Genomic DNA, 27,742 nt, shown 5'->3' on the forward strand with positions numbered 1-27,742 from the left:
TTCAGTCTTGTTGCCGTCTGTTCTGAAATTGTCAGGTAGTTGCATTCAAGAAAACAATGAACATCTGGCACGTCATGACAGTGTTTTTAAATAGTCAAAAAAGCTCACTTTACAATCTAACTCTCACGCTGTTCACACCAACTGCACGTCATAACAGCTTGCGCAGTACCAAGCAGAAGCAGAAAAAGGATTGTTGTTCTGGTGTTGTCATGACAGCGTTTTTAAGTCTCTCTGTTTACCCCGTACACACTACAATGGATATTAGGCGTTTTCAGATTTATTCACTCTGGAGACCGTTTCTGAAAATCTCCATTTTCGGGGGATGAAAACGCCATTTCAGTGTGGACAGAAGGTCAAAACGAAGAGATAAAGCTTCGTTTTCAAAATTATCCGGTGTAGTGTGGACGTACCCTTAAGTTGTAAAGTGAGCTTTTTTGACTAGATCTCCTAAATTGATTTGAGTGAGTCTATCTTTAAAAATATTAATGTCAGAAATACTGCGCAGATCTGGCAGCAGAAGATTCCACTCTCTTGTTGATCTTGGGTAGAGAACAGCTTCACGCGAGTGTTGTTTACTTTATTGTCTACGTTAATAGCTTGTTTGGAGTTAAACATCTCCACGTTCTCCACTGCTTTGTTGACTTTGTAGTCATTTGTAACTCGCAGAAACAGCTCCACTTCATTGTCTGTCTAAACGAAGAAGTCCGGTCTGCTTTTTCCAGCGGAGGTTTTCTTTGTGTTCCTCGAAGAAGTTGTTGAAAACTTTCTTTCGCTGTTATTGTTGGTACTCTAGTTTTTGACCAATGGAAATAGCACAACGCCGCTGTGGAAACGTAAATATTATACCGTTTCCTCTTTGCTTGTTTTCTGTAGATGTGTCTGTGCATGCCCAGTAGGAGTAGATTCGCCCAAATATCCGTTTTAATGTGGACAGAGATATTTTGAAAAACACCTAGTGTGGACGCCTGTCGTTTTTACTCGAAACCGGCATTTTCAAAATTATCTGGTCTAGTGTGGACGTAGCTTGAGACGAAAGACTATGGTTCTGATTATCCTGATAATTACATCAGAAGTTTTTATACATAGAATATAGGGTACAGCACAGGTGTGAACACAATGTAAAATTAAACTACAGGTTTTCCCCGCCATCCGAAGGTAGAGTGTTCCTATGAAATGGTTCGTAAGCCGAAATGTCGTAAAGCGAAGAAGCAATTACCATTTATTTATATGGGAAAATTTTGTGAGTGTTCGCAGACCCAAAAATAACCTACCAAATCATGCCAAATAACACATAAAACCTAAAATAACAGTAACATATAGTAAAAGCAGGAATGATATGATAAATACACAGCCTATATAAAGTAGAAATACTTTTCCACAATCATTACTGAACTGTTCTCTATAGTGAAAATCTCACGCAAGTGCTGTCGGCAGAAAATCTCACGCAAGCGCTGTTGGCAAGAACACTCTCTCCAGTAACCTTTAGGCTATGAAGCTGCCAAATCATACCAAATAACACATAAAAATACACAGCCAATATAAAGTAGAAATAATGTATGTACAGTGTAGTATCACTTACCGGAATTGGGAAGATAGCTTGCTGAACACACTAATGATGGTGTGTTAGACTGAGTCCTCGCAGGTTGGGATGGTGCAGTGGCCCCCACCCTCCAGGCCGCCGTACGATATGTTGCCACGAAGCATGCAGGAATGCAGCGGTAGCCAGGAGGCACACAGCACATCCTTAAGAAAAAAGCTGAAATAAACAAGCTAATTAATTTGGTGCTGCCCGACACGTAATTGTCGGCCCAGATCAATACTGATTTCTGATTGCGTCGTCTCTGACCTGGGCTGACAATTACGTGTCGGTGGCACCTAATTAATTAGCATGTTTATTTCAGCTTTTTTCTTAAAGATGTACTGTGTGCCTCCCGGCTACTGTTGCATTCTCCGTGAATCGGTATCTGTCCGTGGCCTGGGGGTTGGGGTGGTGGGACACTGGGGTGTCATCTCATTGTCTGTTTCCATTAGAGCAGGCGGCTCATCTTCTCTTATGACTGCCTGCCTCGATGTTGAAGGTCGAGGTTCATCGTCTGATGTGGAAGGCTTGCTTGACTGCTGAGCCTCGCGCATTTTTCTATCACACAGTTCTTTGTAAGGACTCAAACCATCCTGCAAATATCTCCTAAACCGACGTACCCTTTCAAAATTAAAGTCGTACTTTATCATTACTCATTTGGTTTCGATTGTTATCCTTTTTTCTTCCAATTGCATCAGCTCTTCATCTGTCAGTTCTTGATGCTAAAACCTCTTCAACATCATGTTCGTCAGCTTCCACAAGCCAAACTCACGTTGTCCTTGCTTTGTTCACCACGATCAAAACGCTTAATTATGTCTAGTTTTACGCTAAGTGTAACACCCTTACAAGCTCTTCCAGGCTTTTCTGATACCTCAGAACTTACCTTGCAAACGGCTGCTCACAGGCACGTGTTTAAGCAATACTGGCGAGAATCCGGGGGAGAGTGGCTGCAGGGGTGCGCGCTGCCTTTTATTGCGTGCGATTTTTTTGCATGGATTTTTTATCGCATGCTTTTTTTTCGTAACAGTGAAAATACCTTCTGAAAGCGAAAACAGGGTACTAATGTAGGTCTTTTGTAACAGTGAGGTTTCGTAAAGGGAACGTTTGAAAAGCGGGGGACACCTGTAATCCCTTCTGGCTGCATGAGATTCATACGAGCAAACCCCTCCCCCTCTGCATATTCATTTCTTTATCAAAAAGACCCTTAAGCACCATTGTTGTGTCTGCTTGTATCTCCTCCCTTGGCAGCCCATTGCAGGTACCCACCACTTCCTGTAAGTTTAAAAAAACTTGCCCTGCATATCTCCTGTCACCTTTTCCCTCTCACCTTCAGGTGTGAGGGTGAAGGTGCAACACCGTATATTCTATCTGGATAGCCTCCAACCTGATGGCATGAATATCAATGTCTCATTCCGGTTTAAAAAAGAACATTTCTGTCCTTCTCTGCTCTTCTATTCGTCACTCTGGCCTTTACCTCTTCTCACCTGCCAATCACTACCCCTGGGTCCCCTCCTCTTTCCCTTTCTTGTACAGACCACTAACGTCTCCTATCAAATTCCTTCTTCTCTAGCTCCTTACCTTTCTCACCCTCCTGGCTTCACCCGATCACCTTCCCCTCCCCCACCTTTTTATTCTGGCGTCTTCCCCTTCCTTCTCAGTCCTGAAGAAGGGCCTCAATCTGAACTTTAGACTTTTTATTCATTTCCATAGATGCTGCTTGACCTGCTGAGTTCCTCCAATGTTTTGTGTGTGTATGTGTTGCTCAGATCTCCCCTCAGCCTCTGACGCCCCAGAGTAAACAAAGTTGTCCAGCTTCTCTTTATATCTAATACCCTCTAATCGAGACATCCCGCTGACTTTCTTGCACTTTTTCCAAAGACTCCACATCCTTCCTGTCCTGGGATGCTGAACTGCACAAAATACTCTAAATATGACCTAACCAAAATTTTGTACAGCTGCAACATGACTTCCTGACTCTTGTACTCAAAACCACAACTGATGAAGGCAAGCATATCATACGCTTTTTTAACCACATTATCTGCTTGATTTACACTCCCAGATCCCTCTCTACATCAGTGCTGTTAAGGGCCCTGTCATTAACTGGATACTTCCTCCTTACATTTGACCTTTCAAAGTACATAATTTCACACTTGTTTGGATTAAGTTCCATCTGTCATTTCTCATCAATATCTGTCTAATCTCTTCTCTGCCATAATCTTTGCCAACTTTCTTCATTGCTTGCCATTTTTTTCTGTTATCTGCAAATGTACTTACTAGAGCCTATCACCTTTACTGGGCCACTGCCAGCAGGGGCTGCCTTATCGGCCCTGTGGATTCTGCAGACTTGTGGTTTTTACTACCCCTGGGAGAGCATTCTTGTGTTAATGAATAGTAGGGACTATGGAAGTACTGAAGATAACAACAGGCTGTCTGCATCCACTGAGCAATTCCGTTGTACAAATCCAGTGGTCTTCTAACATGGATATAATCTCCCATTATATCTTCTAGGCAAAGACTCTTCTCTCCCAGGGTTGACATTCCTGTAGCTCTGTTTATTTTTAAAGGATGGGGTTGCTAGCCCCATGTCGAACCTCCTCCTATCGCAGCTGGACTTGCAACTGTCCATGGAGGAGCTTACTAACCAACCCAACTGCATTTTCATTCAAGTCACTATTATATATCAACAGATGTCACAACACTGATCCTGTTTGGGACATCATTGGTCACAGATATCCAGTCAGAATAACAACCTTCAACTTCTACCCTCTGTCTTTTATGGGCAAGCTAATTCTGAATCCAAACTGCGGATCTGATGAATCTTCACCTTCATCTTCTGGATCAGCTTACCATGTGGACCTTGTAAATAGACAAGATCCACTGCCCTACATCAATCACTTTTGATAATGTAGAGACAAAGGAGGTTCTGAGCTAGAGTTGGACGTCTTTGGCATAAATCTGAGACCCAAGCTTTTCTGTGTGCACGTTCCAATACAGGTCAGAATCAGGTTTATTATCACTTATGTATGTCGTGAAATTTGATGTTTTGCAGCTTCATTACAGCACAATACATAAAAATTATTGTAAGTTGTAATAAGAATATAAAAAAAATAAATAGTACCAAAAGAAAGACGGTATTGATGGGTTCATGGACCTTTCAGAATCAAAATCATGGCATAGATCATGAAATTTGTTAACTTTGTGGCAGCAGTACAATGCAATACATGAAAAAAAGAATTACAGTAACTTTATATATCAGATAGTTATGTTAAGAAAGTAGTCCTAAAACAAATAAAATTGTAGTGGTAGAGTTAGTGTTCATGGGTTCAATGCCCATTTATAAATCAGATGGCAGAGGGGAAGAAGCTGTTCCTGAGTCATTGTGTGTGTGTGTCTTCAGGCTTCTGTGCCTCCTTCCTGATGGTAACAATGAGAAGAATTGTCCTGAGTGAAGAGCATCCTTAATAATGTACGTTGCCATTTTGAACCACCGCTTCTTGAAGGTGTCTTGGATACTACAGAGGCTAGTGCCCGTGATGGAGCTGACTTAAGTTTACAACTCTCTGCAGTTTACTTCAATCCTGTGCAGTAGCTCCCTCCCCCCTACCAGACAGTGATGCAGCCAGCTAGAATGCTCTCCACGATATAGATATAGAATTTTATGACTATTTTAGATGACATAACAAATCTCCTGAAACTCCCAATGAAATATATCCTCTGTTTTGCTGCTTTTACAGCTGCATTGATATGTTGGGACCAGGTTAGGTCCTCAGAGATATTGACAGCCAGGATCTTTCAAAAATCTGTTTCACTGTAGTAGGGTTAGCATGTTGCACTAAGGCAAGTCTTGCACTCTCTTGCTTATTCCAGGATTATCAGGGATACTTGTTATATCCATGTTAGAAGGTTGCTGGATTTGTATAACAGAATTGCTCAGTGGATGCAGGGAGCTGTTGTCGTCTTCAGTACTGTGCTATAGGTTTTCTATGTTTCTATTAACACAAGAGCTTCTGCAGATGGTGGAAATCCAGACTAACACATACAAACCTCTGGAGGTACTCAGCAGGTCAGGCAACATCTATATGGAGCAGGGGTTCCCAACCTTTTTTATGACATGGATCCTTACCATTAACCGAAGGATCTGTGGACCCCAGGTTGAAAACCCCTGATGGAGAGGAATTAAAGAGTCAATGTCGCCAAACAATTGTACTTTCTAGTATCAATTGTTTGGCGACAATAAAGTATAAAGTACATTTTGGGACAGGACCCTTCATCAGGTCCCTACTATTCATCAGTGTCTTAACCTTATTAGTTCTCCCAAAATGCTTTTTCTCATATTTTACAGGATGAATCCCATTTTGCTATTGCTCTGTCTGTCATGTCAACTCATCAATGTTTCCATCGCTGGAAGTTCAAGTTTAAATTCAATTGGTATACAGCTGAATGAAACAGCATTCCTCCGGGGCCAAGTTCAAAACAGTACCGACAGTCACGCACAGCACATAGCACATACAGTTACAATAACAGAAAAATATACTGTCATTTAAAAACAAATAGCCCAAGACCCTGAGTGGCATGGCCTGAAGGTTGATGGTAATGGGGTGTTCTCCTGGAGCCACGTTTCTGTAAGAATGAGCATGTTGCAGTTTCTCATCATGCTCTAGTGCTGTCGTAGATGAACACAATGCAGCCTGTCCACTTTGGTTACGGCATTATAAATGTTACATTTACACAATACATTGCTGATACCATATTTGGAATATTGTGTTCAATTTTGGTACCATATTATATGAAAGGTGCCATTAATCTGGATAGAGTGCAAAAAAGATGTCGGGATTTGTCTCTCTCACACACACACACACACACACACACACACCCCCCCCCACCCCCCACCCCCCACCCCCAAGATAGGAGTCAATTTTAGAAAACCTAGCACATTTATTTTTCAATATAGTCCTCTTTTACATTTACACACTTAGTCCAGCGGTCGTGGAGCATACGGATCTTCGACCTCCAGAAATTTATAACTTCTTGGCCTAAGGTAGAAGGAGATGAGTCATACAGCTCTCGTTACATGTACATGTAGTCTAACTCTTTCAGTGATTATGCAGAATGTTTGAAGTTAATAACTCATCCCCTTCTACCTTAGGCCACAAACTTATCAATCACCCCTGATGAGTTATTAACTGGTGATGTATTAACTTCAAACTTTCTGCATAATCACTGAAAGAGTTGAACTGCATGTGCATGTAACGAGAGCTGTATGACTCATCTCCTTTTACCTTAGGCCATGAACTTATGAATCACCCCTGCTGTGGGCACTTTCTGGAGGTCCAAGATCCGTATGCTCCACGACCACTGGACTAAGTGTGTAAATGTAGGAGGGGACTATGTTGGAAAATAAATGTGCTAGGTTTTCTAAAATTGATTCCTTCTACCTTAGGCCACGAATTTATCAATCACCCCTCGTATATAATGTATGTATGTGTGTGTGTATGCATATTAAATTGTTAAATTAAGATAAGTAGTGCAAAAAACTGAAATTAAAAAAAAATTAGTGAGGTAGTACTCGTGGGTTCAGTGCCCATTCAGGAATCAGATGGCAGGGGGGAAGAAGCAGTTCCTGAATCACTGAGTGTTTGCCTTCAGGATTCTATAGCTCCTTTCTGATAACAACAATGAGAAAAGGGAAAATTCTGGGTGGTGGGAAGCCGCTTTTCTGAGGCACCATTCCTTGGATACTACGGAGGTTAGTACTCGTGATAGAGCTGACTAATTTTAAAACTCTCTGCAGCTTGTGACAATCCTGTGCAGCAGCACCTACCATACTACACGGTATGGGATCACAAGGGGCATAGACAGTATGAATGTATACAGTTGTTTTCCCAGAGATGGGGAAACAATTACTAGAGGGAACAGGTTTCAGCTGAGAGGAGAAAGATTTAATTGGTCATCCGGAGGGCAGAATTATGTGGAACAATCTGCCAGAGGAAGTGGTTGAGGCAGGTACAATAACAATATTAGACACTAGTAAGGAAAGGTTTAGAAGGATCTGAGTCAAAATTGGGCGGATAGGACAACCTTAAAAGGGTATCTTGGCTGGCATGACCATTTGGACTGAAAGGTCTGCTTGAGGAGAAGAGAAGGGGTAAGAGGGGAATTAGAATGGGAATAGAAAAAGTGAGAAAGGGAAGGACGAAGGGAGGGAAAAATTACTGGGTTAGAGAAATCAATGTTTTAAGGGAACTTTGTTAGTGGATTTTCAGGGGAAACATTTCATTGAGCAATGACACTCTGTAGTATGAGATCTTCCCCTGCCCTGAGAGCTTCCTCTGTTCTTTGCATTGCAGATAGTGAGATGCGTGCAGTATCAACGTAGGATCCGGAGGAACCGTCTCTCTAAGGACCAGCTCAGGAAGATTCCAGTCCATAAATTCAGCAAAGGTAGGAACACTGGGACACTGTCTGAAATAGCATGAGAAATACAATAGAGGAAACAGCCAAGTAACTCATCAGAGGAGAGGAACTTGTGCTTGTTTCATTTGTGAATGAGAAAACAAATCTTTATTAATCCCAGACGTAATGACCATGACCTTTGTAAGGAAGGGCAAGACAAACCTGGAGCCAGAATAGTGAAAGGTATGGCCGATTGATTTATGTTCCCTTTTCTGCCCTGAAGATTCCTTTTCCCTTTGTTCACTCTGGCTTGGGCCTGTCTCCATGGAGTTGGTCAGTTTGTACAACTTTGCATTACAGTGCAAGAGATGCATATTCCCGCACAGCTCTGTGAGCCTCAGTACTGTGTGTACGTATGTTAGGTAATGGCTACTTTGCATAGTTGGCATCCAAACCCGCATTGTTTTCAGAGAGGGGAAGTCTTAAAAGGGATGAACATTGAAGGTCTTGTTTGTAAATCCTTCAACTTGATTGCGTGATTCCACCTGAGCACCTTCTTCTGATCGTCCAGTTAATCTTAATAAACCATACAGAATCCATATAAGAATGGGCTACTCAGTTGTTCCCCAGACTTTGGGTTTAAATGCCACTGAACATTTAAAAGCCTAATCAAATCAGTGTAAAGGCGTTGCATTAGACTGGGCAATGTAAGCCTCCTGGAGGAGGTTGCAGATTGTGTGTACTACGCTCTAGCAGGTCCACTTGCAGTCCCTATGTCCTTGTGTTAGAATAAATGAGCTTTGAGCCACTATAATACTGTAACACTTCGACAACATTCTACCCACATCCAGCCACATCTGTTTCCAGCGGGTCACCCACCTTTCTTGCAGGTGGGGAAGATTCCACTAATGACTAGCATCTCTTAAGTTCAAGGGGATATTTGGTGCCAGCCTCCCCAGAGCATGTCAAAACTAAATCCTCTGGTACTTTAGAAGGTCATAAGTTAGACCAGGATAGGCTACTGGTGATGTTCACTCCTAGGAGCTTGAAGCTCTCAAACCTCTCAACCTCAACAATGTTGATGTAGACAAGAGCATGTCATCCCTGCCCTCCCTGAAGTCAAAAGACCAACTCCTTTGTTTTGCTGACAGTGAGGGAAGGATTCAGAGGCAACTTGAGAAGGAATTGGGTGGCTGGATCCTGGAAGTGAGTGATGAAGGCAAAGACTTTCACAACATTTAAATACTTGGGTAAAACATGAATTGCTGTGATATAGAAGGCAACAGGTGGAATGCTACAAAAAAAGATATACTTGATGGCCAACATGTACAGGCTGGGCTGTGAGGCCAGATATGGCTATCAGTGTGGAATTTCCGCTGATAGACTCCAGGCTGGAGGCAGAGCTAAGCCTTTGTCCCTCTGATTCATTGGTGCTTCTCAAGCCTCAGCTTTATGCTTTATGCCTTTCCAAAATCATGTCACCATTGACGAATATCATGTTACCACTTTGCAAGTCAAGTTCAAGTTTGTTGTCACGGGCACACGTACCCAAGTCCGAAATGGCATGAAAAATTGGAATTGTCTTGTTACTGTCACATGTAGCAAGGTACAGTGAAAAGTTGTTTTGTATACTTTAGTACAGACCTTTGAGGTATTGCAAGGTAATGCGAAAACGGAATGCAGAACAAAGTGTAACAGCTACAAAGAAAGCGCACTGCGTGTGGACATTAAGGTGCAAGATCATAACAAGGTAGATCATGAGGCCAAGAATCCATCTTATTGTACTAGGGAACATTAAATATTCATAGTCATACGTTATCGATCCTGGGGGGAAATTGGTTTTTGTTACAGTTGCACCATAAATAATTAAATATTAATGGAACCATAAATAGTTAAATAGTAATATGTAAATTATGCCAGGAAATAAGTCCAGGACCAGCCTATTGGCTCAGGGTGTCTGACCCTCCAAGAGAGGAGTTGTAAAGTTTGATGGCCACAGGCAGGAATGGCTTCCTATGACGCTGTGTGTTGCATCTCGGTGGAATGAGTCTCTGGCTGACTGTACTCCTGTGCCCACCCAGTACATTATGTAGTGGATGGGAGACATTGTCCAAGATGGCATGCAACTTGGACAGCATATTCTTTTCAGACACCACTGTCAGAGAGTCCAGTTCTATCCCCACAACACCACTGGCCTTACGAATGAGTTTGTTGATCCTGCTGGTGTCTGCCACCCTTAGCCTGCTGCCCCAGCACACAACAGCAAACATGATAGCACTGGCCACCACAGACTCGTAGAACATCCTCAGCATCGTCCAGCTGATGTTAAAGGACCTCAGCCTCCTCAGGAAATAGAGATGGTTCTGACCCTTCTTGTAGACAGCCTCAGTGTTCTTTGACCAGTCCAGTTTATTGTCAATTCGTATCCCCAGGTATTTGTAATCCTCTACCATGTCCACACTGACCCCCTGTATGGAAACAGGGGTCACCGGTACCTTAGCTCTCCTCAGGTCTACCACCAGCTCCTTAGTCTTTTTCACATTAAGCTACAGATAATTCTGCTCACACCATGTGACAAAGTTTCCTACAGTAGCCCTGTACTCAGCCTCATCTCCCTTGCTGAAGCATCCAACTATGGCAGAGTCATCAGAAAACTTCTGAAGATGACAAGACTCTGTACAGTAGTTGAAGTCCGAGGTGTAAATGGTGAAGAGAAAGGGAGACAAGACAGTCCCCTGTGGAGCCCCAGTGCTGCTGATCACTCTGTCGGACACACAGTGTTGCAAGCACAGGTACCGTGGTCTGCCAGTCAGGTAATCAAGAATCCATGATGCCAGGAAAGCATCCACCTGCATCGCTGTCAGCTTCTCCCCCAGCAGAGCAGGGCGGATGGTGTTGAACGCACTGGAGAAGTCAAAAAACATGACCCTCACAGTGCTCGCTGGCTTGTCCAGGTGGGCGTAGACACGATTCAGCAGGTAGACTCAACTCCTAGTCGGGGCTGGTAGGGGAACTGGAGGGGATCTAAATGTGGCCTGACCAGAGGCTGGAACAGCTCCAGAACAAGTCTCTCTGGGGTCTTCATGATGTGGGAGGTCAATGCCATCGGTCTGTAGTCATTGAGGCCGCTGGGGCGCGGCGTCTTCGGCACAGGGACGAGGCAGGACGTCTTCCACAGCACAGGAACCCTCCGGAGCCTGAGGCTCAGGTTGAAGACATGGCGAAGTACTCCACATAGCTGAGGGGCACAGGCTTTGAGCACCCTGGTACTGACACCATCCAGACCTGCAGCCTTGCTTGGGTTGAGATGCTTCAGCTGTCTTCTCAGCTGTGAAGCCCACCATGATGGTTTCGTGTGGGGAAGGGGTATAGTCATGAGAGCAGGTTGGGGGACTGTGAGGAGGGGTAGGAGGGGAGAGTGGAATATGTGTTGGTTGGGGGCTGACAACAGATGACTCGTGGGGGATGGGCAGGGGCCACAATGTCAAATCTGTTAAAGAACATGTTAAGTTCGTTGGCCCTGTCCACACTGCCTTCAGCTCCTCTGTTGCTAGTTTGCCGGAACCCAGTGATGGTCCTCATCCCCCTCCAGACCCCTCTCATGTTGTTCTGCTGGAGTTTCCACTCAAGTTTCCTCCTGTACCTGTCTTTAGCCTCCCTGATCCTGGCTTTCAGGTCCCTCTGTATTGCCCTCAGCTCCTCCCTACTCTCATCTCTAAATGCCCTCTTTTTAGCGTTCAGGATGTCCTTAATGTCCTTTGTTACCCGAGGCTTGTTATTTGAATAACAAAGGACAGTTCTTGTCGGAACATTGCAGTCCACACAGAAGTTGATGTAATCAGTGATGCACTCTGTGAGCCCATCAGTATCCTCTCCATGAGGCTTACATGTGGGCATTTAAGGAAGCTAATCTCATGTGTATCTCAGAGACCTGGCTTGATGATATGGCTGCAAACTCAGAACTTTTTCTGGATGGTTTTGGAGTACCGCCTTAATTAGACCGTGATTATAACAAAAGTGGTAAAAATCACAGAGGTGGTTTAGGTGTACATATACAGGAAGCTTGGTGCAAAACTGTCAAGGTCAGAGAGAGAGACTGCTCACCAGATGTTGTACTGCTGGCCACTACTGTTAGACCAAGAATAGAGAATTTGGCCAGCTGAATTGTGTTATGGTTTATATTCCACCTTCTGTAAACACCATTCGCCCGGCAGAGGAAGTTGCTGCATGCATACAACACATAGAGAATTAATAAAGTTCTGCCCACATATCAACAATATATATCGTGCTACAGGAGGCGACAAGACATGAATTTAAATAACAGTTATCTAGCATACAGTAAACCCCCACTATGCACAACTGACCACAACATCATTCATCCAGTGTCCGCCTGCCGAACAATACTTCAAAGGGAATGTACAGCTAAAAAACTATGGAATAAAGAATCTGTGGAAACCCTACTGGACTGCTATGAATGCGCTGACTGGAAGCAGCCTGGAGGAGACTACTGACATTGTCACTGACTGTGTACTTTTCTGTGAAGACATAATCATACCCCAAAAAAACTGCCAAAGTATTTCTAATAAAAAAAAACCTTGAATCACAAAGAATCTGAAAAACACACTTAACCTGAAGAAAAGAGCATTTATCCCTGGCAGCAGGATGGAGGCTTAACTCATTCAGGTGAGGCTGTACAAAGAAAGGGTCTACAAAAAGAAAGTGGAAAAGCTCTCCCAAGAGGGCAAAGCTAGAGATACCTGGAAAGGTTTCAAAACAATGGCTGGCCTCTGGTAATCACTGGCCTCCATCCTACCTAAGTTGAGAGGAATGTGTAGAGTTTGCAGAAGGACTGAACAGCCTTTACTGCAGGTTTGATCAGTACATCTTCACACTGGAGATGGAAAAGTGCTCCATTCTTCTATCAGATACAGTAAGCAGCACCAATTTGGAGTTTCATCCGAGAGAGGTGGAGAGAGTACTCAGGAGAACAAACCCCAGTAAAGCACCAGGTCCAGACAACATCAGTGGATGGTTACTGAAACTCTGCTGTTGACAACTGTCAGAGATTTTCTGTCAACTCTTCAACCGCTCTATCTGAACATTCCATACCAGCCATTTGGAAAACAGCCATCATATGCCCAATTCCCAAGAAAAGCAATCCCACCTGCAATCGTGGCTACCATCCTGTAGCTCTATCATCGCTGGTAATGAAGTCCTCCTACCACAGCTACAGGTGATGGTAAGTGTGCTCGCTGACCCACTCCAGGTTGCTTATAGGCCGAAAAGAGATGTGGATGATGCAGTACGAATGTTACTCCACCATACCTATGCACACTGGGAGGGGCCAGATCATTTATTAGCATGTTGTTTGTGGACTTCTCCAGTGTGTTTAACACCATGCAACCCCATCTCATGGGACACCAACTTCACCAAATGAATATAAACCTCCACCTCATACTCCTCATCATCTCCTTCCTCATAGGCAGACATCAAAAGGAGAGATTTAATGGTTATATGAGCACCAACAGGCAAGTATCAGCTGGAGCACCACAGGGCTTGGTGATCTCACCAGTCTTCTTCACACTGCAGAACAGACAACTGCAGAAGCTCACACCCAGGCATGCAGTACTTCAAGCACTCAGATAACACAGTCATCATCAACACTACCAACTCTGATGACAGCATCAATGAGGAAATCAATACATTTGCTAGAAGGTGTACAAACAACTATCTGGACCTGAACCCTAGTAAAACTAAGGAAATAATAGTGGACTTTAGAAAACAACAGTACACATTCCCAACCCTGGAAATAAGTAGCCAGTTGATAGAGCGTGTTGGAGAATACAAGTACCTTAGCACAACTGTAGATAACAAAATTACCTTTAAGACCAATGGTGGGTTGATACTCTGCATGTGCCAACAACGGCCATTTTTACTTAGGAAGATGTGGAAACTGTCCTGCTGTTGATTCTCCAGACATTTTATAAATGCTTCATTGAATCAGTGGTAACCTCCAACATCGCGGCATGATTCGGAGCAGTGAACACTTGTCAACCTCAGCCCACTACGCAGAATTGTCAGAGTAAGTAGTAAAATCATTGGCCAGGAACAAGAATCACTCAGCAGCATCCATAAGAAATCGACAGTAAAGAAGGCTTAACAAATAGTAGAGGACATTACACAGACACTTCACACATGCTACGCTCTCATGCCATCTGGACGCCACTACTGGTCCCTGGCCATCTGCACCAGAAGAGCCTTATCCAGTTTTGTGCCTTTCTCCATTCACCTCCTCAATACCCAATTTTGAATATATAGTATGCATAGCACATTTGACAGTAAAAACAGTTAGTTCTATTATGTGTTTATATTTTAGTTACAGTTTAAATTACATGTATTAAGTCTTAGTATTTATTATCTATTGTGAATATTTTATATTGTGTTTAGCTATATGTAGTATGGTGTTGTGTATCTTAAGCTCTGTGATGTTGCCCTTACCGCTGCACAAATGAAGTGAATTGAACTGAATAGGGAACCATTAAATAGTCTTATAATAGCAGGGTAGAAGCTGTCCTTGAACCTGGAGGTACATACTTCCAGGCTTTTGTATCTTGTGGCGGGGTTGGAAGAGAGAAGGTTGGCATTGGAAGGGTCTTTAATCATACTGGCTACTTTTTGGAAGTAGTGAGAAGTGTAGACAGAGTCTATAGAGGGGAGGCTAGTTTCTGTGATGCGCTGAGCTGGGCCCTTAACTCTCTGCAGTTTCTTGTGGTCACAGGCCGAGCGGTTGCCGTACCAAGCCAGGATGCACCCAGGGTGCTTTCTGTGGTGCATCGATAAAAATTGGTAAGAATTACCTAATTTCTTTAGCCTCCCTAGGAAGTAGAGGCGTTGGTGAGCTTTCTTGACCATGGCGTCAATATGGTTGGACCAGAACATACTGTTGGAGATATCCACTCCGAGGAACTTGATGCTCTCAACCTCAGTACCATTGATGTAAACAGCAGCATGTGCATCACCCCCTTCTTGAAGTCGGTGTCCAGCCATTTTTTGGTGACATTGAAGGAAAGGTTGTTGTCCTGACACCATTTCACTAAGCTCTCGATCTCCTTTCTGTACTGTGACTCATTACTTGAGATGGCCCATTTCAGTGGTATCATCTGCCAACTTGTAGATGGAATTAGAGCAGAGTCTGGCCACAAGTTCATGGGCGTACAGGGAGTAGAGTAGGGAGTTGAGGACAAAGCCTTGTGCAGCACCAGTGTTGAGAATAATTGTGTGAAGTTGCTGCTGCCTGTCTTTACTGTTTGAAGTCGGTAGGCCAGAAAGTCAAGAATCCAGTTGCAAAGGGAAATGTTAACTTCCAGTTCCTGTTTGAAGATGAGTTTGCTTGGAATTATTGTATTAAAGGCAGACCTGGAGTCAATAAACAATAGTCTGATTATAGGTGCCTTTACTGTCCAGATCTTCCAGAGAGGAATGTAGGGCCAGGGAAATGGCGTCTGTTGTAGATGTGGGTGAATTGCAGTGAGTTGAGGTTTTCTGGAAAGCTGGAGCTGATGCATGCCATGAGGCACGCCATGATGGATGTCAGAACCACTGGGCAGTAGTCATTAAGGCATATTACCTTATTTTTCTTGGGTACTGGCTCGATAGTGGTCTTCTTAATGCAGGTGGGAACCTCAGATTGTTCTTTGCAGCACAATGTATTATGGGGCACCATGGTAGTGTAGTGTTAGAGCAATGCTTTTACAACTCAGGGCCAGCCTTCTGTAAGGAGTTTGTACATTCTCCCTATTCAGAGGAAGTTTATTTATATCACTCAAGGTACACATACATGTATATGTCACCATGTACAACTCTGAGATTTATTTACTGAGATACAGCGCAGAATAGGCCCTTCCAGCCCTTCCATTTAATCCGAGCCTAATCACGGGACAATTTACAGTGTCCAATTAACCTACCAACAGGTGGGTCTTTGGACTGTGGGAGGAAACTAGAGCACCCTGAGGAAACCCACACGGTTACGGGAAAACGTGCAAACTCCTTACAGGCAGAGGCAGGAATTGAATGTGGGTCACTAGTACTGTAAAGCATTGTGCAAACCATTACGCTACTGTACCACCACAAGATTCATCTTCTTTGGGCATTCACAGTACCTACAAGAAACACAATAGGATCAATGAAAGACCACACCCAACAGGGTGGACAAACAACCAGTGTGCAAAAGACAACAAACTGAAAATACAAAAAGAAAAAAAATAATAAATAAGCAATAGATATTGAGAACATGAGATGAAGAGTCCTGGAAAGTGAATCCATAGGTTGTGGGAACAGTTATTAATGGGATGAGTGAACTTGAGTGGAGTTATCCTCTCTAGTTCAAAAGCCTGATGGTGTGGGTCCTGAGGCTCCTGTACCTTCCTCCTGATGGTAGCATTGCCTGGATGGTGGGGGGTGGCGGGGAGGTGCTTGATGATAGATCTTTTCCGCAACATCACTCCTTGCAGATGTACTCAGTAGGGTGCAGAGCTTTATCTGTGATAGACTGGGCTGTATCCACCACCTTTTGTAGGTATTTTCATTTTAAAGCATCGGTGTTTCCATACCTGGTTATGATGCCACCGGTCAATATATTCTGCATCGCACGACTATAGATATTTGTCAAAGTTCTAAGTGACATGCTGAATCTTCATAAACTTCAAAGAAAGTAGAGGCGCTGCCATGCTTTCCTCATAATGACTGGACCCAGGATAGATAATCTGAAATAATAACACTAAGGAATTTAAAGTTGCTGACTCTCTCCACTTCTGATCTCATGAAGAGGACTGGCTCATGGACCTCTGGTTTCCTCCTCCTGAAGTTAAGCTCTTTGGTTTTGTTAACATTCAGAGAGAGGATGTTGTTGTGGCACCATTCGGCCAGATTTTCAGTCTCCCTTCTTAATGCTGATAGGTCACCACCTTTGATGAAGCCAATGACAGCGGTGTCATCAGCAAACTTAAATATGGCTTTGGAGTTACATTTGTCATCACAGTCATAACTATAAAGCAATTAGGTCAGGGGCCGAGGCACACAGCCTTTTGAGTGCATGGGTTTCCTTCCAGATTCCAAAGATGTACTGGTTAGTAGGTTAATTGGTCGTTATAAATTGTCCTGTGGTTAGGGTGGGGTTAAACAGTAGGTTGCAAGGCAACACGGCTCGTTGGGGTGGAGGGGTCTGTTCTGTGCTGTATCTGTAAATATGTATATAAAGAAAATAAATTACAAGCATGGCAAACATAAGTTAACAAACTTAAATGAATATAAATTACGCAACTTACACGGGAAAATAGACAAACATTTCAATATTAATTTAAGTACAAAGAAATGAAGTCCTAGGTCAAATTAGGATTTTTTGTGTTAGTTCAAGACTTTCTGGCAGTGCAGAAGAAGATGTTGTTGAACTTTGAGGTTGGATCTTCAGTCTCCTATACCTCCTGCCTGATGGTAGCAATGAGAAGAGCGCACAGCCCTGATGATAGGAGGGTTGGGTCCTAGTTGATGGATGTCACTTTCCTGAGACATCACATCTTGTGCACATTCTTGATGGGTGGGAAGAGCTGTGCCCATGGTGGAACTGGCAGAGTCCACCACTCTGTCAGCTGCTGCTTCCGGCACATTGGATTTTCCATGCCAGGTGTGATGGAACCAGTCAGAATGCTTTCCTCCTGGGATGGCAGAGTTCAATACTTAGTCTGCACTGAGGATTTCAGTTTGACTTTTCTCCTGTACAGAGTGAAATTTAGAAAATAAGTTCCTCTGTCCTTTTCCCTCCACTGATGCTGCCTGAGCTGCTGGTCTTCTCCAGCACTTTGTATGTTACTCCACAGTATAAACGGTAAGGGCTTAAATTTACCCAGTGATTTAACAGTAGATCTCGTGAGAGAATGCTATTAGAGCTGTCAGTAGGTGGAGCTCCTGTCCTGAGTAAGGCAATCCAATCAGCCACATTAGAACTTCTACACGAGGAAATCTGCACATACTGGAAATTCAAGCAACACACACAAAATGCTGGTGGAACACAGCAGGCCAGACAGCATCCATAGGAAGAAGCACAGTTGACGTTTCGGGCTGAGACCCTTCGTCAGGACTAACTGAAAGAAGAGATCGTAAGAGATTTGAGAGAGGGAGGGGGAGATCTGAAATAATAGGAGAAGGCAGGAGGGGGAGGGATAAAGCTATGAGCTGGAAAGTTGATTGTTTAAATTAGGACCAGTGCAATTACCACATGAGATTACGTTTCAGACTCAGGCCCATGTAGCTGAAACTAGCACCAAAAATATATGGGAGACTTATAATGTCTAGCACACCAGTAAATCAATAATAATTTTTAAATAATAAACAGTATCACATTTCGTAGGATGCTTTAAACCATGATATGATTAATAACCTAAACGTTTATTCCATATTCAGTCCTTTCCCACACTATGTTAATCAGTGGATAACAGAAGTGCTATGTGGGGGGGGGGGGGGGGGGTGTAACAGGCTTGGAAGAGCCCTGGGTGAAAACAGGCTCAGCCACGATTTTCCCATTGCTGAACAACGTGCTGACTGACGTTTATCTTGTGAGTTTCATACACAAATTTCCACTGGGCTCAGATACCAACCAAAACTAGCATGGTCAGGATGACTAGAAAAAAGGACCTCAAGAAAAACATGCCAGTGTCTTCTCTACAGGTCTATGAGGAATATTTACTGTATAGAATAAAGACGTGGACTATAAGAAGTTCCTCCCTCACCACCATTCAGGGCCCCAGACAGTCCTTCCAGGTGAGGCGACACTTCACCTGTGAGTCGGCTGGTGTGATATACTGCATCCGGTGATCCCGGTGCGGCCTTCTATATATTGGTGAGACCCGACACAGACTGGGAGACAGTCTCACTGAACACCTACGCTCTGTCCACCAGAGAAAGCAGGATCTCTCAGTGGCCTCACATTTTAATTCCATGTCCCATTCCCATTCTGATATGTCTACCCATGGTCTCCTCTACCGTCAAGATGAAGCCAAACTCAGGTTGGAGGAACAACACCTTGTATTACGTCCGGGTAGCCTCCAACTGGGTGGCATGAACATTGACTTCTCCATCTTCCGTTAATGCCCCTCCTCCCCTTCTTACCTCCTTTTTTTCTCTATCTCTCTTTGTCCCTCTCACAATAACTCCTTGCCTGCTATCCATCTTCCTCTGGTGCTCCCCTCCCGCTTTCTTTCTCCCTAGGCCTCCCGTCCCATGATCCTCTCCCTTCTCCAGCCTTTCATAAATTTATATTAGGCAGGAAATGGTGTTGGATAGACTGTTGGGTCTGAAGGCTAATAAGTCCCTGGGACCTGCCGGTCTGCATCCCAGGGTACTTAAGGAGGTGGCTTTAGAAATTGTGGACACATTGGTAATCATTTTCCAATGTTCTGTATATTCAGGATCAGTTCCTGTGGATTGGAGGGTGGCTAATGTTGTCCCTCTCTTCAAGAAGGGAGGAAGAGAGAAAACAAGGAATTATAGACCGTTTAGCCTGACGTCAGTGGTGGGAAAGATGCTGGAGTCAATTATAAAAGATGAAATTACGACACATCTGGATAGCAGTAACAGGATCGGTCCGAGTCAACATGGATTTACGAAGGGGAAATTGTGCTTGACTAATCTTCTGGAATTTTTTGAGGATGTAACTATGAAAATGGACAAGGGAGAGCCAGTGGACGTAGTGTACCTGGACTTTCAGAAAGCCTTTGATAAAGTCCCACATAGGAGATTAGTGGGCAAAATTAGGGCACATGGTATTGGGGGCAGAGTACTGACATGGATTGAAAATTGGCTGGCTGACAGAAAGCAAAGAGTAGCGATTAAGGGGTCCCTTTCGGAATGGAAGGCGGTGACCAGTAGGGTACCGCAGGGTTCAGTGCTGGGACCGCAGCTGTTTACAATATATATTAATGATTTAGATGAGGGAATTAAAAGTAACATTAGCAAATTTGCCGATGATACAAAGCTGGGTGGCAGTGTGAAATGTGAGGAGGATGTTATGAGAACGCAGGGTGACTTGGACAGGCTGGGTGAGTGGGCAGATGCATGGCAGATGCAGTTTAATGTGGATAAATGTGAGGTTATCCACTTTGGTGGTAGGAACAGAAGGCAGATTATTAGCTAAATGGAGTCAAGTTAGGAAAAGGGGAAGTACAACGAGATCTAGGTGTTCTTGTACATCAGTCACTGAAAGCAAGCATGCAAGTACAGCAGGCAGTGAAGAAAGCTATTGGCATGCTGGCCTTCATAACAAGGAGAATTGAGTATAAGAGCAAAGAGGTCCTTCTGTAGCTGTACAGGGACCTGGTGAGACCACACCTGGAGTACTGTGTGCAGATTTGGTCTCCAAATTTGAGGAAGGATATTCTTGCTATTGAGGGAGTGCAGCGTAGGTTCACAAGGTTAATTCCCGGGATGGCGGGACTGTCATATGTCGAAAGATTGGAGCGACTGAGCTTGTATACTCTGGAATTTAGAAGGCTGAGAGGGGATCTTACTGAAACATAAAAGATTATTAAGGGATTGGACACGCTGGAGGCAAGAAGCATGTTCCTACTGATGGGTGAGTCCAGAACCAGAGGCCACAGTTTAAGAATAAGGGGTAGACCACTTAGAACGGAGTTGAGGAAAAACTTTTTCACCTAGAGAGTGGTGGATATATGGAATGTTCTGACCCAGAAGGCTGTGGAGGCCAAGTCTCTGGATGCTTTCAAGAAAGAGAAGGATAGAGCTCTTAAAGATGGCGGAATCAAAGGTTATGGGGATAAGGCAGGAACTGGATATTGATTGTGGATGATCAGCCATGATCACAGTGAATGGCGGTGCTGGCTCAAAGGGCCGAATGGCCTACTCCTGTACCTGTTGTCTATTGTGTGATGAACTGAGGCTGTGTCCTGCTCCGGGCTTCGTGTCTGAGGGCTCCGTGATGTCTTAACTCCACTGTGTGATGAACTGAGGCTGTGGGCCCTGCTCCAGCTGCTCCACGCTTCATGTCTATGGACTCACTTTCGTTCTTTTTGCTTTTATTGTTTGCAGGATTTGTATTTTTTTTCTCTCTCTGCGTATAACGTGTTTGTTGGTCTTTTTTAAAATATTTTTCTCAGGTTTCTTGTTTTATGACTGCCTATAAGGAGATGAATCTCAAGGTAATATAATTGATACATACATTGACAATAAGTGTACTTTGAACTTTGAACATTACCGAGGAGTCCATGGACCCCAGGCTGGGAAACCCTGGTTTAGAAGGATATGGGCTGAACATAGAGAAAAAGGATTAACTTAGATAGGTATTTTGATTGAGATGGACGAGTTAGGCTGAAGGGACTGTTTCTGTGCTGTAAACTATGAATCCACTTCAAAGCATTAACAGCCTGAAACATCAACTGTTCATTCCCCTCTAAAGATGCTATCTGACCTGCTGAGTTCCTCCAGTCTTTTGTGTGTGTTACTCTGGATCTCCAGCATCTGCAAAATCTCTTATGTTTATTAGTTGTTTTATTAGGCTTTTTAATGTTTGTAATTGAATATACTCTTGAGATTCGTATTTTGCAGGCATTTAAGTAAAATTTTTTAAAAATCCAACAGAATTTATGAAAACTATGATGCTGAGATACATCCTAGGATGCACTGGGACACATCATCAGTGACGTAAACTGGGGTCATCGAGTGTTTCGAGTCTTTCAGCATCAGGCACTCTAACCCAGATGATCCAGCCAGGTTTGATCTGGGCCCGGCTCACCTTTCTCACTTTTATCTCCCTACTTGCCCATCATCTCCCTCTGGTGCTCCTCCTCCTCTTTCTTGCGTGGTCTTCTGTCCTGTCGTATCAGATTTCCCCTTCTCCAGCTCTGTATCTCTTTCACTAATTAACTTCTCAGCTCCTAATTTCACCCCCTCCCCCTCTCCCTGTTTCACCTAGCACCTACCACCTTGTACTACTTCCTCTCCTCCCCCTACCTTCTTACCTGACTTCTCTTTCTTTCCAGCCCTGATGTGAGGTCTCGGTGCGAAACGTTGGCTGTTTACTCTTCTGCATAGATGCTGTTTGGCCATCTGAGTTCCTCCAGCATTTTGTGTGTATTGTTTTGAGTTTGTTCTCTCTTTTTCTGGGTTTTCCTGCAAATATTTCTATTTTTAAAAAAGGAGGGAGAGAGAAACCAGGGAATTATAGACTGGTTAGCCTAACATCGGTGGTGGGGAAAATGCTAGAGTCATTTATCAAAGATGTGATAACAGCACATTTGGAAAGCAGTGAAATCAACGGACAAAGTCAGCATGGATTTGTGAAAGGAAAATCATGTCTGACGAATCTCATAGAATTTTTTGAGGATGTAACAAGTAGAGTGGATAGGGGAGAACCAGTGGATGTGGTATATTTGGATTTTCAAAAGGCTTTTGACAAGGTCCCACACAGGAGATTAGTGTGCAAACTTAAAGCACACGGTATTGGGGGTAAAGTATTGATGTGGATAGAGAATTGGTTGGCAGACAGGAAGCAAAGAGTGGGAATAAATGGGACCTTTTCAGAATGGCAGGCAGTGACTAGTGGGGTAATTGCAAGGCTCAGTGCTGGGACCCCAGTTGTTTACAATATATATTAATGACTTGGATGAGGGAATCAAATGCAGCATCTCCAAGTTTGCAGATGACACGAAGCTGGGCGGCAGTGTTAGCTGTGAGGAGGATGCTAAGAGGATGCAGGGTGACTTGGATAGGTTGGGTGAGTGGGCAAATTCATGGCAGATGCAATTTAATGTGGATAAATGTGAAGTTATCCGCTTTGGTGGCAAAAACAGGAAAACAGATTATTATCTGAATGGTGGCCGATTAGGAAAAGGGGAGGTGCATCGAGACCTGGGTGTCATTATACACCATTCATTGAAAGTGGACATGCAGGTATAGCAGGTGGTGAAAAAGGCGAATGGTATGCTGGCATTTATAGCAAGAGGATTCGAGTACAGGAGCAGGGAGGTACTACTGCAGTTGTACAAGGCCTTGGTGAGACCACACCTGGAGTATTGTGTGCAGTTTTGGTCCCCTAATCTGAGGAAAGACATCCTTGCCATAGAGGGAGTACAAAGAAGGTTCACCAGATTGATTCCTGGGATGGCAGGACTTTCATATGATGAAAGACTGGATGAACTAGGCTTATACTCGTTGGAATTTAGAAGATTGAGGGGAGATCTGATTGAAACGTATAAAATTCTAAAGGGATTGGACAGGCTAGATGCAGGAAGATTGTTCCTGATGTTGGGGAAGTCCAGAACGAGGGGTCACAGTTTGAGGATAAAGGGGAAGCCTTTTAGGACCGAGATTAGGAAAAACTTCTTCACACAGAGAGTGGTGAATCTGTGAAATTCTTTGCCACAGGAAACAGTTGAGGCCAGTTCAACTGTTAGATATGGCTCTTGTTGCTAAAGGGATCAGGGGGTATGGAGGGAAGGCTGGTGCAGGGTTCTGAGTTGGATGATCAGCCATGATCATACTGAATGGCGGTGCAGGCTCGAAGGGCCGAATGGCCTACTCCTGCATCTATTTTCTATGTTTCTATTCATTGAGTTATTTGTAGCATTAAAACAATATTGATAGAAGCACTTCCACAACAGGAAATACAAACACAATAGAGTACAACCATTCTTCACAGATTATCCCTTTTAACTCCACTTTGATTGTGATGAATCCACATTACCTCATTGATACACCACCTCCCTCAATTCTATTCAGGGCCCCAAACGGTCCTTCCAGGTGAGGCCACAGAGTCAGGGCATGTGGAGTGGAGAAGAGGTAGATTGGGAGCCTGTTCACCTAAACTGAGAGCGAGGTTTGATTGATCTAAGCACCAGGCCGATTTGGAAAGGTTGGGTATGGGCCAAAATGTGGTGACAGAATCCAGGCCCAGAACATAATGATGCAATAGGGCTCAGGTCCTAGTGTGAGGGACGACCTGATGTTTGGACGATTTAAACATCAGGCCAGGTGGATTGAAAAGGCAAGGGTTGGGCTGGTTCTGCTTGCAGCCCTGCAACATCTATTCTGCTCTATGCTACACTGTGGCTAAAGCTGTGCGCCTGCTCTGGGCTTCGTGTCTGAAGGCTCCGCAATGTTTTACTCCGCTGTGTGATGAACTGAGTCTGTGGGCCTGCTCCAGCTGCTCCAGGTTTCCTGTCTGAGGACTCACTTAGTTCTAAATGCTATTTGCTTACTTCAGTTGTTTGCTTGATTTGTTTTTTTTCCCTCTACACATTGGGTGTTTGTCTTTTTTTAAAAAATGGGTTCTTTTGGGTTTCTTCACAAACAAGAAAAAATCTGCAGATGCTGGAAATCCGAGGAACACTCGTCCTGCCGAAGGATTGGGGCTGGAATGTCAACTGAACTTTTTTCCATAGATACTGCCTGGCTTGCTGAGCTCCCAGTGTGGCCTCCTGTACATCGGTGAGACCCGACATAGATTGGGAGACTGTTTCACCCAGCATCTATGCTCCATCCGCCAGAGCAAGCGGGATCTCCCGGTGGCTGCCCGTTTTAATTCCACTTCACATTCCCATTCCAATATGTCCATCCATGGCCTCCTGCACTGTCATGATGAGGCCACACTTAGGTTGGAGGATCAACACCTTGTATTCCGTTTGGGTAGCCTCCAACCTGATGGCATGAACATCGATTTATCAAACTTCTGGTAATTTGCTCCGAACCCACCCCCCCTTCTCCATTTCCCATCACCTTTTGCCTCTCTCACCTTATTTCCTTTTCCATCCATCGCCTCCCTCTGGTGCTCCTCCCCACTTTTCTTTCTTCCATGGCCTTCTCTCTCTTTTACCAATTTACTTCCCAGTTCTTTACTTCATCCCTCCCCCTCCAGGTTTCACCAATCACCTTGTGTTACCTCTCCCTCCCCCCCCCCCCACCTTTTAAATCTACTCCTCAGCATTTTTTCCTCCAGTCCTGCCGAAGGATCTGGAAAAATATTGACTACTTTTTTTCCACAGATGCTGCCTGGCCTGCTGAGTTCCTCCAACATTTTGTGTGTGTTGCTCTTTTGGGTTTCTAGTTTTGTTGTTGCCTGTAAGGAGATGAATCTCAAGATTGTATAATGTATACATACTTTGATAATAAATGTACTTTGGACTTTGAACCTGGGCCCATTGATTTGGGTGATCATGTTCACGGAAATATGGACTTGGATCCTGATGGGTCTCTGTTCATCAGTATTACTAGTGCCCTATTGTTTGTGGCACAGAGCGTGACCCTCAAAAATGAATCAGTTTACATTTGACAGGATTAAATTTCATCTGCTGATGCTCCACCCTACTTTTCACTTGGTCTGTATCATGTTGTAACCTTGGACAACCTCCCTCCCTGTTTGCAACCTCTGCCATTTTTCTGCACTAACATTATATGCCTTCTTATCCTTAAGATCTGAAGGTCTAAATGAAAATTTAAAAAAAAAAATTTGCTATAAATCTGAAATAGAAATGAAAAAATGTGAGAGACTCTCAGTAAGTCAGGTAGACCTATAGAAAGATAAATAGCAGGTGATCTTTCAGTTTGAAGTCCTACATCAGAATTGGGCTAATGGTAAGATGGTGGTGAGCTCGGATGGAGTGGCTTCTACAGGGTCAACCAAAGGTGTTATTTTCTTTTTTAAATGTATATTTTATGATCTCAACTGGACATTAAGAATGTGGAAGTACTGCAGGCCTATCCCATCACGAGTTGCTTATCGGCGGAGAAACAGAAGGAGCTGGACTTGTTGAGGACGGTGATGCTGCTTGCGACAGAAAGGCGTCAGTGCACGAAGGCAGTGTGCAGTCTAACAGCAAGTGATCATCTTAGTCACTTTTCTTGTGATCGCACAACCCTGTTGGACATTGGTGGTATGGAGCGGTGTGGGGCACTGTGGTAGCATTGCGATTAGCACAACGCTATTACACCTCGGGGCATTTGAGTTTAGACATCATCTGTAAGAAAATTTGTACACTCTTCCGTTGAGCCCATGGGTTTTCTCTGGGTGCTCTAGTCTCCTCCCATAGTACAAAGACGTACTGGTTAGTAGGTTAATTGGTCATTGTAAATTGTCCTTTGATTAGTCTGTGGTTAAATTGGAGTTGCTGGGTGCTGCAGCTCAAAGGGCCAGAAGGGCCTATTTTGTGCTATATCTCAAAAAATGAATAAAGTCTAATGCATTGTTTTATCGGCAAATGGCCAGAAAGCCACACGGTTTCAGTCGTAGCAAGAACTGAGCCTCAAGCCGCAGCATTGCCTCTTTGCAGCCGCCCAGGAGAAGTCATTGAAGTCGGGTGCCAGAGGCGGTGTGGCATGGGATCCATACTGGAGTCGCTGCCCACCCCAGTGTTCACTTGGCAGGAGACAAACTGTATTATGTTTGACTGCAGACTGCTGCAATATTCATGGCGTTAGAGACTTGGACTATATTTTTTGAGCGATTCTATTTTACTGCTATCTTATATGTGTGATATGTGCCTTGCGTTGTTGGTACTGTGTTTTGCACCTTGGTCCTGGAGTTACATTGTTTTGTGTGGCTGTGTTCATGGGTATTCATGTATAGTTGAATGACAATTAAACTTGGGCTTGGAAAGTGAAAATAACAAATTTCAAGTTGCAAAAAAGGTTGGGGTAGGACAGGATAGGGGAAAATATATATGTGAAAGGGTTTCTCTGGGATTAATTGTCCAGTCAATGGTTTACTGAAGGCAGTTCAAGTGTGTTAAAACAAACAACATTGTGGAATATGTTGCAAAATAACAAAGCTACAGTAGATCCTGCTCCTTCCCTTTCTACACTCTCCTATCAGATTCCCCCTTCTCCAGCCCTTCATCTCTATCACCAGTTCACTTCCTCCCCCTGTCTTGGTCTCTTGCAACCTTGTACTTCCTTGTAATTCTTCCGCGCTTCTTCTCCCCCCCCCCCCCCCCCCCCACTTTCTTACTCTGGCTTCTTCCCTTCCTTTCCAGTCCCAAAGAAGGGACTTGGCATGAAACGTTGATTGTCGATGCTGCCTGACCTGCAGTTTCTTGTGTGTGTTGCCTGAGGTTTCTAGGGCCTTGACCAATATCTTTGTGTCCTCTCTTGTCCCAGGGGACATTCCAGAGGACTGGCGAGGAGCTCAGAATCAGGCTTATTATTACTGACGTGTTGTGAAATTCGTTGTTTTGCAATACACTGCAACACATTAAAAAAACACTTGCGATTGATAGATAAATAGAGTGAGCAAAAGAGGAATAGTGAGATAGTGTTTATAACAGTTCGGAAATCTAATGTGGGAGGGGAAATGCTGTTCCTATGATATTGAACGTGGATCTTCAGGCCCTTGTACCATCTCAATGATGGTAGTAACAAGAAGAGGGCATGACTCAGCTGCTGAGGGTCCTTAATGATAGATACCATCTACTTGAGGTGCTGTCTTTTGAAGATGTTCCTCTAATGTTGGTCCTTTATTCAATGAGGGAAATCGGGATAATCCTGAAACTATAAACTGGTGCCTCTCACAGCAATGGTGGGGAACCTACTGGAGAGGATTCTTAGGGGTAGGATTTATGTGCAGTTGGAAAACTGTGGACTAATTAGGGACAGTCAGCGTTGTTTTGTGTGGGGCAAGTACTGTCTACTACCTTAATTGAGTTTTCAAGCAGCTGGTGAGGGTGCTTGATTAAGATGGAAGCTGTAGATGGTGTCTACTTGGAAATAGAGGGT

General features: G+C 43.9%; 1 protein-coding gene across 3 annotated transcripts in view; it reads left to right on the plus strand.

The window, feature by feature from the left end:
- Positions 1–27,742, plus strand: part of rnf167 (ring finger protein 167) — a 233,988-nt gene that overhangs the window by 132,973 nt on the left and 73,273 nt on the right. For all 3 annotated transcript variants that reach the window (XM_072258505.1, XM_072258504.1, XM_072258506.1), the window contains exon 9: positions 7,927–8,020. In XM_072258505.1, coding sequence (XP_072114606.1) covers positions 7,927–8,020 — 94 coding nt within the window. The remainder of the gene's footprint in view (positions 1–7,926; positions 8,021–27,742) is intronic.

Source organism: Mobula birostris, chromosome 5 (assembly GCF_030028105.1).
Source record: "Mobula birostris isolate sMobBir1 chromosome 5, sMobBir1.hap1, whole genome shotgun sequence".
Classification (NCBI taxonomy): Eukaryota; Metazoa; Chordata; class Chondrichthyes; order Myliobatiformes; family Myliobatidae; genus Mobula; species Mobula birostris.